Source organism: Gopherus evgoodei, unplaced genomic scaffold (genome assembly GCF_007399415.2).
Source record: "Gopherus evgoodei ecotype Sinaloan lineage unplaced genomic scaffold, rGopEvg1_v1.p scaffold_336_arrow_ctg1, whole genome shotgun sequence".
NCBI lineage: Eukaryota > Metazoa > Chordata > Testudines > Testudinidae > Gopherus > Gopherus evgoodei.
In genome coordinates, this window is record NW_022060001.1 from 1 (window position 1) to 11,129 (window position 11,129).

Here is an 11,129-nt window from a genome sequence, read left to right on the forward strand (position 1 = left end):
GTACCCTGATCCCCTGCACCCCACCTGGGAGGCCACCAACCACAGGTGAGTGGGGGAGGGGGTTGGATATCTGCACCCCCGGTGCCTTGACCCCAGCAGGAAGCTGGGGGGCCTGTGGTGACCCCATGGTTTGCATGCATGTGTGGAGAGTGCAGGATGGCTGCTGCGTCTCATGCTGAACTGGGGGAGAAATGACCCTGGGGGGCCGAGGTTCAGGGTGCAGGACGCCGGGGTACCGGGCCCACACCGGCGCTGGGGGAACTTGGGAGTGCAGGACGCCGGGGTCCCGGGCCCACACCGGCGCTGGGGGAATTTGGGAGTGCAGGACGCCGGGGTCCCGGGTCGGCGCTGGGGGAACTTGGGGGTGCAGGACGCCGGGGTCCCGGGCCGGCGCTGGGGGAACTTGGGGGTGCAGGACGCCGGGGTCCCGGGCCGGCGCTGGGGGAACTTGGGGGTGCAGGACGCCGGGGTCCCGGGCCGGCGCTGGGGGAACTTGAGGGTGCAGGACGCCGGGATCCCGGGCCGGCGCTCGGGGAACTTGGGGGTGCAGGACGCCGGGGTCCCGGGCCGGCGCTGGGGGAACATGGGGGTGCAGGACGCCGGGGTCCTGGGCCCACACTGGGTCTCTGTATTGCAGCTACCAGCGCTGCCTGGACCTGCTGCTGGAGCTGGTGGCACGGGATGGGCAGCGGTGCCAGCTGATCGTGGCCAGCCACAACGAGAGCTCCGTGAGCCATGCCCTCCGCAGGTGGGTTACGCTCCCAGCATGCACTGCTCCCTCCTGCCCCCAGTGCAGGGGGGGCGGGGGCAGAGGCCCCCACGATGCCTAATCCGCATCTCTTACAGGATGGAGGAGCTGGGCATTGCCAGGGACAGAGGGGCCGTCTGCTTTGGGCAGCTGCTGGGCATGTGTGACCACGTCTCCCTGGCCTTGGGTACGTGCCCCCACGGGCCCTTCGCAGGGCGCGGCACCCCCCTGCTGCCCCCCCAGCACGAGGCGCCCCCACCCCCTCGCAGTGCCCCCTCTGCCCTCCCCAGCATGAAGCGCCCCCACCCCCTCGCAGTGCCCCCTGCTGCCCCCCACCCCCCTCGCAGGGCCCCCCTGCTGCCCCCCCAACACGAGGGGCCCCCGCCCTCTCGCAGTGCCCCCTGCTGCCTCCCTCCCCAGCCCGAGGCGCCCCGTCGCGGCGCCCCCACCCCCTCACAGCGTGTGGCGCCCCCCCCCCCCAGCGCACGGCGCCCCCTGCTGAGCGTCTCTCTCCTGCAGGCCAGGCGGGCTACGCCGTCTACAAGTCGGTGCCGTACGGGGCGGTGGAGGAGGTGCTGCCCTACCTGGTGCGCCGGGCCCAGGAGAACCAGAGCGTCCTGCAGGGCATCCGCCGCGAGCGGGACCTGCTCCGCCGCGAGCTGTGGAGACGCCTGCTGCGCCGTCCCTGAGGAACCCAGGCGTCCGGGAGCACCGCTGCCCCCGCAGCCCGTCCTGCTCCTGCCCTGCCCTGAGGGATTCTGGGAGAGGGGACTTGTAGCCCCAGCCAGGCTCTGGTGTTGGGGGGGGCACTCCTGCCCATGGCTCCCCCGCGCCGCATGCCCCTGGCAGTGGGGACCCCGAATGATTCAGCTGGCACTGCCTGCCCAATAAACCCGCGTGCGTCTCGGCCTGGCGACCCCCTGCCACAGCAGCCTTTATTGACTGTGCTGGGGGTCTGGGTCCTGAGGCCGAGCGAAGCTCCAGCCCACGGAAAGGGAAACAGTCTCAGCCCGTCAGCAGGTGAACCCAGGCGTCCTGGCATGGCTGGGCCCGGGGCTGGAGCCAGGCCAGAGCTCAGGCACTGACGGGGGCGTTGTGAGATGTTGGCTGGCTGAGCGTGGCACCTGGAGGATGTCTGGTGGGTCCCCCCTCCTCGTGCAGGTGGGGCTGGTGCCCTCCAACAGGGCCTCTTCCCGGGCTGGCTCTGCCTCCCATGAGGGGTGGGGTTCCCGGTGCCTCTGCCCCTGTCAGAGCAACACAGAGAGGGTCATGGCCCTGCCTTCCCTGGCTGAGAGTGACAGCTGGGACATCCCCCTCCCGGGGGCGCCAGCTCTAATCCGGCCGTGGGGCAGGGACGGGCTGGCTCAGGGGACGGGGCACGGGGTACGGAGCCATTCTCCAGGGGGTGCCAGCTCCCCTCTGGCCGTGGGGCAGGGACGGGCTGGCTCAGGGGACAGGGCACGGGGTACGGAGCCATTCTCCAGGGGGTGCCAGCTCCCCTCTGGCCGTGGGGCAGGGACGGGCTGGCTCAGGGGACGGGGCACGGGGTACGGAGCCATTCTCCAGGGGGTGCCAGCTCCCCTCTGGCCGTGGGGCAGGGACGGGCTGGCTCAGGGGACGGGGCACGGGGTACGGAGCCATTCTCCAGGGGGTGCCAGCTCCTCTCGGGCCGTGGGGCAGGGATGGGCTGGCTCAGGGGACGGGGCACGGGGTACGGAGCCATTCTCCAGGGGGTGCCAGCTCCCCTCTGGCCGTGGGGCAGGGACGGGCTGGCTCAGGGGACAGGGCACGGGGTACGGAGCCATTCTCCAGGGGGTGCCAGCTCCCCTCTGGCCGTGGGGCAGGGACGGGCTGGCTCAGGGGACGGGGCACGGGGTACGGAGCCATTCTCCAGGGGGTGCCAGCTCCCCTCTGGCTGTGGGGCAGGGACGGGCTGGCTCAGGGGACGGGGCACGGGGTACGGAGCCATTCTCCAGGGGGGCCAGCTCCCCTCTGGCCGTGGGGCAGGGACGGGCTGGCTCAGGGGACGGGGCACGGGGTACGGAGCCATTCTCCAGGGGGTGCCAGCTCCCCTCTGGCCGTGGGGCAGGGACGGGCTGGCTCAGGGGACGGGGCACGGGGCCATTCTCCAGGGGGTGCCAGCTCCCCTCTGGCCGTGGGGCAGGGACGGGCTGGCTCAGGGGACGGGGCACGGGGTACGGAGCCATTCTCCAGGGGGTGCCAGCTCCCCTCTGGCTGTGGGGCAGGGACGGGCTGGCTCAGGGGACGGGGCACGGGGTACGGAGCCATTCTCCAGGGGGGCCAGCTCCCCTCTGGCCGTGGGGCAGGGACGGGCTGGCTCAGGGGACGGGGCACGGGGTACGGAGCCATTCTCCAGGGGGTGCCAGCTCCCCTCTGGCCATGGGGCAGGGACGGGCTGGCTCAGGGGACGGGGCACGGGGCCATTCTCCAGGGGGTGCCAGCTCCCCTCTGGCCGTGGGGCAGGGACGGGCTGGCTCAGGGGACGGGGTACGGGGTACGGAGCCATTCTCCAGGGGGTGCCAGCTCCGCTCTGGCCGTGGGGCAGGGACTGGCTGGCTCAGGGGACGGGGCACGGGGTACGGAGCCATTCTCCAGGGGGTGCCAGCTCCCCTCTGGCTGTGGGGCAGGGACGGGCTGGCTCAGGGGACGGGGCACGGGGTACGGAGCCATTCTCCAGGGGGTGCCAGCTCCCCTCTGGCTGTGGGGCAGGGACGGGCTGGCTCAGGGGACGGGGCACGGGGTACGGAGCCATTCTCCAGGGGGTGCCAGCTCCCCTCTGGCCGTGGGGCAGGGACGGGCTGGCTCAGGAGACGGGGCACGGGGTACGGAGCCATTCTCCAGGGGGTGCCAGCTCCCCTCTGGCTGTGGGGCAGGGACTGGCTGGCTCAGGGGACGGGGCACGGGGTACGGAGCCATTCTCCAGGGGGTGCCAGCTCCCCTCTGGCCGTGGGGCAGGGACGGGCTGGCTCAGGGGACGGGGCACGGGGTACGGAGCCATTCTCCAGGGGGTGCCAGCTCCCCTCTGGCCGTGGGGCAGGGACGGGCTGGCTCAGGGGACGGGGCACGGGGTACGGAGCCATTCTCCAGGGGGTGCCAGCTCCCCTCTGGCCGTGGGGCAGGGACGGGCTGGCTCAGGGGACGGGGCACGGGGTACGGAGCCATTCTCCAGGGGGTGCCAGCTCCCCTCTGGCCGTGGGGCAGGGACGGGCTGGCTCAGGGGATGGGGCACGGGGTACGGAGCCATTCTCCAGGGGGTGCCAGCTCCCCTCTGGCCGTGGGGCAGGGACGGGCTGGCTCAGGGGACGGGGCACGGGGTACGGAGCCATTCTCCAGGGGGTGCCAGCTCCCCTCTGGCCGTGGGGCAGGGACTGGCTGGCTCAGGGGACGGGGCACGGGGTACGGAGCCATTCTCCAGGGGGTGCCAGCTCCCCTCTGGCTGTGGGGCAGGGACTGGCTGGCTCAGGGGACGGGGCACGGGATACGGAGCCATTCTCCAGGGGGTGCCAGCTCCCCTCTGGCCGTCGGGCAGGGACGGGCTGGCTCAGGGGACGGGGCACGGGATACGGAGCCATTCTCCAGGGGGTGCCAGCTCCCCTCCGGCCGTGGGGCAGGGACGGGCTGGCTCAGGGGACGGGGCACGGGGTACGGAGCCATTCTCCAGGGGGTGCCAGCTCCCCTCCGGCCGTGGGGCAGGGACGGGCTGGCTCAGGGGACGGGGCACGGGGTACGGAGCCATTCTCCAGGGGGTGCCAGCTCCCCTCCGGCCGTGGGGCAGGGACGGGCTGGCTCAGGGGACGGGGCACGGGGTACGGAGCCATTCTCCAGGGGGTGCCAGCTCCCCTCCGGCCGTGGGGCAGGGACGGGCTGGCTCAGGGGACGGGGCACGGGGTACGGAGCCATTCTCCAGGGGGTGCCAGCTCCCCTCTGGCCGTGGGGCAGGGACTGGCTGGCTCAGGGGACGGGGCACGGGGTACGGAGCCATTCTCCAGGGGGTGCCAGCTCCCCTCTGGCTGTGGGGCAGGGACTGGCTGGCTCAGGGGACGGGGCAACGGGGTACGGAGCCATTCTCCAGGGGGTGCCAGCTCCCCTCTGGCTGTGGGGCAGGGACTGGCTGGCTCAGGGGACGGGGCACGGGGTACGGAGCCATTCTCCAGGGGGTGCCAGCTCCCCTCTGGCCGTGGGGCAGGGACGGGCTGGCCCAGGGGACGGGGCACGGGGTACGGAGCCATTCTCCAGGGGGTGCCAGCTCCCCTCTGGCCGTGGGGCAGGGACGGGCTGGCTCAGGGGACGGGGCACGGGGTACGGAGCCATTCTCCAGGGGGTGCCAGCTCCCCTCTGGCCGTGGGGCAGGGACGGGCTGGCTCAGGGGATGGGGCACGGGGTACGGAGCCATTCTCCAGGGGGTGCCAGCTCCCCTCTGGCCGTGGGGCAGGGACGGGCTGGCTCGGGACGGGGCACGGGGTACGGAGCCATTCTCCAGGGGGTGCCAGCTCCCCTCTGGCCGTGGGGCAGGGACGGGCTGGCTCAGGGGACGGGGCACGGGGTACGGAGCCATTCTCCAGGGGGTGCCAGCTCCCCTCTGGCCGTGGGGCAGGGACGGGCTGGCTCAGGGGACGGGGTACGGGGTACGGAGCCATTCTCCAGGGGGTGCCAGCTCCCCTCTGGCTGTGGGGCAGGGACTGGCTGGCTCAGGGGACGGGGCACGGGATGCGGAGCCATTCTCCAGGGGGTGCCAGCTCCCCTCTGGCCGTCGGGCAGGGACGGGCTGGCTCAGGGGACGGGGCACGGGGTACGGAGCCATTCTCCAGGGGGTGCCAGCTCCCCTCCGGCCGTGGGGCAGGGATGGGCTGGCTCAGGGGACGGGGCACGGGGTACGGAGCCATTCTCCAGGGGGTGCCAGCTCCGCTCTGGCCGTGGGGCAGGGACGGGCTGGCTTGGGAGTGGAATATGGCCCCGTCTCAGTATCCCTGCCCACTATTTCACCTTCCTCCTCTGCTGCCCAGCCTGGAGGAAGGAAAGACCAGGCCAGTGTGAGCATGTGGGGCCGTGGGAGTGAGTCAGGAGTGGGGCGGGCGCTTACCCAGAGTGCTCCGCTCCCCAGCACTACCACCGCCAAGCCAATGCCCATGGCAATGCCAGCCCAGCCCTTCCATGCTGGCTGTGGCTCTGGGGAGACAAAACCGTGGCCACGTCAGTGGCAGGGTCTGGCCTAGCAGGCCAGGCTGCCTCGACCCTCTCCTGCCCCCGCCCCCGGTCCTGGGGCCTCACCTTCCCGGAGCAGCGTCCCAGTGCGGTTCTGCTGGAGGAAGTTGGTGCTGACGATGCAGGTGTAGCTGGCGGGGGGGGAGCAGGGCACGTCGGCCGTGTGGGCGGCACTGTACAGCCCCTGGGGGTCCTTGGCAGCCAGCGTCCCGGCCCCGTAGTCCCTGCCGGTGCTGTCGTGGATGGTGACGCTGGCGAGGGGGTAGCCGCCCTCTGCGCGGCAGGTCAGTGTCACGTTCTGCAGGGAGGGGGAGCACGGCTGGGGCTGGAGCCAGGATAGACGGTACAGGCCTGTGAGAAAGAGCCACGTGGAAAGGACAGGGTCTGAGCGAGCTCGTCCCACTGGAGAGGGTGGCTGCACTGCGGACAATTCTCACAACACCCGCTCAGCGTGCAGCCGCTGGCGTTGGGCATCATTGGGAAAGGGAGAGAGACGCAGACGGGACCCCACCTCAAAGCAGAGAGCCGGGACCTGGGAAAGGTTCAGCATAGGGCAGAGAAAGGATGAGGGGTCTGGAACAGCCGTTGTGTGAGGAGAGATTAGTCAGACTGGGGCCGGTCAGCTTGGGAAAGAGACGGCTAAGGGGGAGTATGGGAGAGGGCTATAAAATCATGGCTGGGGAGGAGAAAGTAGATAGGGAAGTGTTATTTACTCCTCGTGACACAAGAACTAGGGGCCCCCCAATGGCAGCAGGCTTCAGTCAAACAAAGGAAGTATTTCTTCTCCCAATGCCCGGAGAGCCTGGGGAACTCGGTGCCCGGGGGATGCCGTGAAGGCCAAGGCTATGCCAGGGTTCAACACGGAACTAGCCACGTTCCTGGAGGATGGGTCCATCACTGGCTAGTAGCAGGATGGGCAGGGACGCAACCCCCTGCTCTGAGCGGCCGTAGCCTCTGCCTGCTGGAAGCCAGGACGGGAGCGGGCGACGGGACGGACACACGGTAACTGCCTGTTCTGGTCACTTCTCCGACGCGCCTGGATTGGCCTGTGACAGAGGACACTGGGCTCGATGGACCATTGGTCTGACCTGTGGCCGTTCCTATGCGCATCGTATTGATGACAGATGCTGCCCAGTCCCAGGGCTGGAGAAGCGCCTGCACCCCCCAGAGGGGAAAGCCCCGTGCTCCATTTCCCACTCCTGTGAGCCAGCCAGGCCCCCGACATGGGGCCCCCTCGAGAGGCGCCATTCCCCACCCGTAGAGGGGCCAGGCCCTGTGTCCCGTTTACCTATGAGCCGTAGCTCCGTCTCCGCGAAGCCCATGCCCCGGTTGCTCTTTACTCGGCACCGGTACCTGCCCTCATCAGCCAGTGTCACGTTGTGTAGCCAGAGGGCCCCGTCCCCACGCCCGGGCTGCCCAGCTGGGACAGTGGCCCGGCCCCGATAGGCAGGGTCATCGTGTGAGGCCAGCTGTTCCCCTCTGTAGTAGGTGTAGACGTTCCTCTCGCTGGCCGGCCCCAGCCGGGTCCAGTACAGGATCAGGTCCGCCTCGGGGGGGTAGGTGCAGCTCAGCAGCGCAGTGCCCCCCAGCACTGCCTCCGAGGTCGCGGGCAGCTGCACAGGCAGCTCGTCTGCAAGACAGAGAGGGTGAGAGGGGGGATGTCTGCATCCGGGGGTCCCCACGACGGGGCGAGCTGTACATACCTGTTCCCAGGCCCCACAGCGAGCTGAGCTGGGTGAGGAGCAGGAGAGCGACAGTCAGGCCTGGGGGGGGAGAGAAGAGGGGTGAGCGTAACCCAGTACCAGCCCCATTCCCACGCTGCCCCCCCGCTCCCTGCCCTGTGGGGGGAGAGAAGAGGAGAGGGGTGAGCGTAACCCAGTACCAGCCCCATTCCCACGCTGTCCCCCCCCGCTCCCTGCCCTGTGGGGGGAGAGGAGAGGGGTGAGCGTAACCCAGTACCAGCCCCATTCCCACGCTGTCCCCCCGCTCCCTGCCCTGTGGGGGGAGAGGAGAGGGGTGAGCGTAACCCAGTACCAGCCCCATTCCCACGCTGCCCCCCCGCTCCCTGCCCTGTGGGGGGAGAGAAGAGGGGTGAGCGTAACCCAGTACCAGCCCCATTCCCACGCTGCCCCCCCGCTCCCTGCCCTGTGGGGGGAGAGAAGAGGGGTGAGCGTAACCCAGTACCAGCCCCATTCCCACGCTGCCCCCCCGCTCCCTGCCCTGTGGGGGGAGAGGAGAGGGGTGAGCGTAACCCAGTACCAGCCCCATTCCCACACTGCACCCCCACTCCCTGCCCTGTGGGGGGAGAGGAGAGGGGTGAGCGTAACCCAGTACCAGCCCCATTCCCACGCTGCCCCCCCCCTCCCTGCCCTGTGGGGGGAGAGGAGAGGAGAGGGGTGAGCGTAACCCAGTACCAGCCCCATTCCCACGCTGTCCCCCCGCTCCCTGCCCTGTGGGGGGAGAGGAGAGGGGTGAGCGTAACCCAGTACCAGCCCCATTCCCAGGCTGCCCCCCCGCTCCCTGCCCTGTGGGGGGAGAGGAGAGGAGAGGGGTGGGCGTAACCCAGTACCAGCCCCATTCCCACACTGCACCCCCACTCCCTGCCCTGTGGGGGGAGAGGAGAGGGGTGAGCGTAACCCAGTACCAGCCCCATTCCCAGGCTGCCCCCCCGCTCCCTGCCCTGTGGGGGGAGAGAATAGGGGTGAGCGTAACCCAGTACCAGCCCCATTCCCAGGCTGCCCCCCCGCTCCCTGCCCTGTGGGGGGAGAGGAGAGGGGTGAGCGTAACCCAGTACCAGCCCCATTCCCAGGCTGCCCCCCCGCTCCCTGCCCTGTGGGGGGAGAGGAGAGGGGTGAGCGTAACCCAGTATCAGCCCCATTCCCAGGCTGCCCCCCCCCGCTCCCTGCCCTGTGGGGGGAGAGGAGAGGAGAGGGGTGAGCGTAACCCAGTACCAGCCCCATTCCCAGGCTGCCCCCCCCCCGCTCCCTGCCCTGTGGGGGGAGAGGAGAGGGGTGAGCGTAACCCAGTACCAGCCCCATTCCCACGCTGCCCCCCCGCTCCCTGCCCTGTGGGGGGAGAGGAGAGAAGAGGGGTGAGCGTAACCCAGTACCAGCCCCATTCCCACGCTGTCCCCCCCCCGCTCCCTGCCCTGTGGGGGGAGAGAAGAGGAGAGGGGTGAGCGTAACCCAGTACCAGCCCCATTCCCACACTGCCCCACCCCCCGCTCCCTGCCCTGTGGGGGGAGAGGAGAGAAGAGGGGTGAGCGTAACCCAGTACCAGCCCCATTCCCACACTGCCCCCCCGCTCCCTGCCCTGTGGGGGGAGAGGAGAGGGGTGAGCGTAACCCAGTACCAGCCCCATTCCCACGCTGCACCCCCGCTCCCTGCCCTGTGGGGGGAGAGGAGAGGGGTGAGCGTAACCCAGTACCAGCCCCATTCCCAGGCTGCCCCCCCGCTCCCTGCCCTGTGGGGGGAGAGGAGAGGGGTGAGCGTAACCCAGTATCAGCCCCATTCCCAGGCTGCCCCCCCCCGCTCCCTGCCCTGTGGGGGGAGAGGAGAGGAGAGGGGTGAGCGTAACCCAGTACCAGCCCCATTCCCACGCTGCCCCCCCGCTCCCTGCCCTGTGGGGGGAGAGGAGAGAAGAGGGGTGAGCGTAACCCAGTACCAGCCCCATTCCCACGCTGTCCCCCCCCCGCTCCCTGCCCTGTGGGGGGAGAGAAGAGGAGAGGGGTGAGCGTAACCCAGTACCAGCCCCATTCCCACGCTGCCCCACCCCCCGCTCCCTGCCCTGTGGGGGGAGAGGAGAGAAGAGGGGTGAGCGTAACCCAGTACCAGCCCCATTCCCACACTGCCCCACCCCCCGCTCCCTGCCCTGTGGGGGGAGAGGAGAGAAGAGGGGTGAGCGTAACCCAGTACCAGCCCCATTCCCACGCTGCCCCCCCGCTCCCTGCCCTGTGGGGGGAGAGGAGAGGGGTGAGCGTAACCCAGTACCAGCCCCATTCCCACGCTGCTCCCCCCGCTCCCTGCCCTGTGGGGGGAGAGGAGAGGGGTGAGCGTAACCCAGTACCAGCCCCATTCCCACGCTGTCCCCCCGCTCCCTGCCCTGTGGGGGGAGAGGAGAGGAGAGGGGTGGGCGTAACCCAGTACCAGCCCCATTCCCACGCTGTCCCCCCCCCGCTCCCTGCCCTGTGGGGGGAGAGGAGAGGAGAGGGGTGGGCGTAACCCAGTACCAGCCCCATTCCCACACTGCACCCCCACTCCCTGCCCTGTGGGGGGAGCCAAGCTGGTGCCCTCTAGAGGGGAATGGCCCCGAGTCCGACCCCCAGCTCACTCATGGGGCAGCTGGTGCTCCCTCCTCAGCACTGGGGCGACGTCCCTGCAGCCGCACCCCGAACCCTTCAGCTGCCGTGCCGGTGCCGATGCCGTTGCCAGCCGGGCCAAGGCGAAGGGAAAGCGAAAGCAGCCCTGGCAGCCTGGTTCCCCCCCAGCCTCAGCCTTGATCCCCCAGGGCTCGGAGCCACTTTCATTTTTCCCTGCGGGCAGCGGCTGCGTTCAGACACTTTGGCTCTGCCCTGCTGCCCCATCCTGACCCAGCCCAGCTGCTGAGAGCGACCCGGGGGAGCTATGGGCTCTGGAGGGGGGGCATGAGGTGGCCCCATCATGTGCGGGCGTGGCTGGCACGTCCCTCCCTTCTGGGCCTGGTGCCAAGTCCGCGCTCGAGTGCTTGGGGGTCTGGATTTAAAACCTCGATCCCTGGACAGTGCCAGCTCTCTATCCCCCTGCTCGGTGACACGGGAGCCCCTGCGGGAGGCACCCACCCATGCCAACGACTCTGAGCCGGACCGATGTCCGGCTCATTTCCCAGCCAGCCCAGCGCGCCCAGCCTGGATAAAGCCCCTCGGCCCCTGGCAGCTTTGACATGAGCTGCTCCAGGAGCGAACCCGCTGCTAAGCCCCAGTAATCCGGGGGGAGCACGTCAGCAAGATGAGCGGGCGGGTGGCACAGGCTCAGGGCACGCTCGCTGTCCCCTTGCCTGCTTCTCTAGGCTGTGACTCCTCCATGCCATGCTTGTGCTGCTAGGCTGTCCGTCTGGGCAGCCCCTCCCTGCCACCCAGTACCTGAAAGTGTGAAAAATCGGGACGGGGGTGCGGTGTAGTTGG

At 70.0% G+C, this 11,129-nt stretch overlaps 2 protein-coding genes across 3 annotated transcripts; one reads left to right on the top strand and one right to left on the bottom strand.

Moving 5' to 3' along the window:
* The first annotated feature begins 9 nt into the window (after positions 1–9).
* On the top strand, positions 10–1,614 carry LOC115641001 (hydroxyproline dehydrogenase-like). Its single transcript, XM_030544055.1, has 4 exons — positions 10–45; positions 638–748; positions 847–935; positions 1,268–1,614. The coding sequence occupies exons 3-4, from the start codon at positions 848–850 to the stop codon at positions 1,435–1,437; spliced, it is 258 nt and encodes an 85-aa protein (XP_030399915.1). The 5' UTR covers positions 10–45; positions 638–748; position 847; the 3' UTR covers positions 1,438–1,614.
* A 69-nt stretch (positions 1,615–1,683) lies between these two features.
* On the bottom strand, positions 1,684–10,634 carry LOC115640999 (CD276 antigen-like). 2 transcript variants are annotated; one of them, XM_030544053.1, is made up of 6 exons: positions 10,301–10,633; positions 7,675–7,734; positions 7,260–7,601; positions 6,038–6,322; positions 5,850–5,935; positions 1,684–1,992 (listed from the first exon to the last, which is right to left on the bottom strand). In XM_030544053.1, exons 1-6 carry the CDS (start codon positions 10,302–10,304, stop codon positions 1,762–1,764), a joined length of 1,008 nt encoding a protein of 335 aa, XP_030399913.1. In that variant the 5' UTR covers positions 10,305–10,633; the 3' UTR covers positions 1,684–1,761. The 2 variants fall into 2 exon arrangements, with proteins under 2 accessions (XP_030399913.1, XP_030399914.1); XM_030544054.1 differs by lacking the exon at positions 5,850–5,935 and having other exon boundaries at positions 1,728–1,992; positions 10,301–10,634.
* Positions 10,635–11,129: the final 495 nt, after the last annotated feature.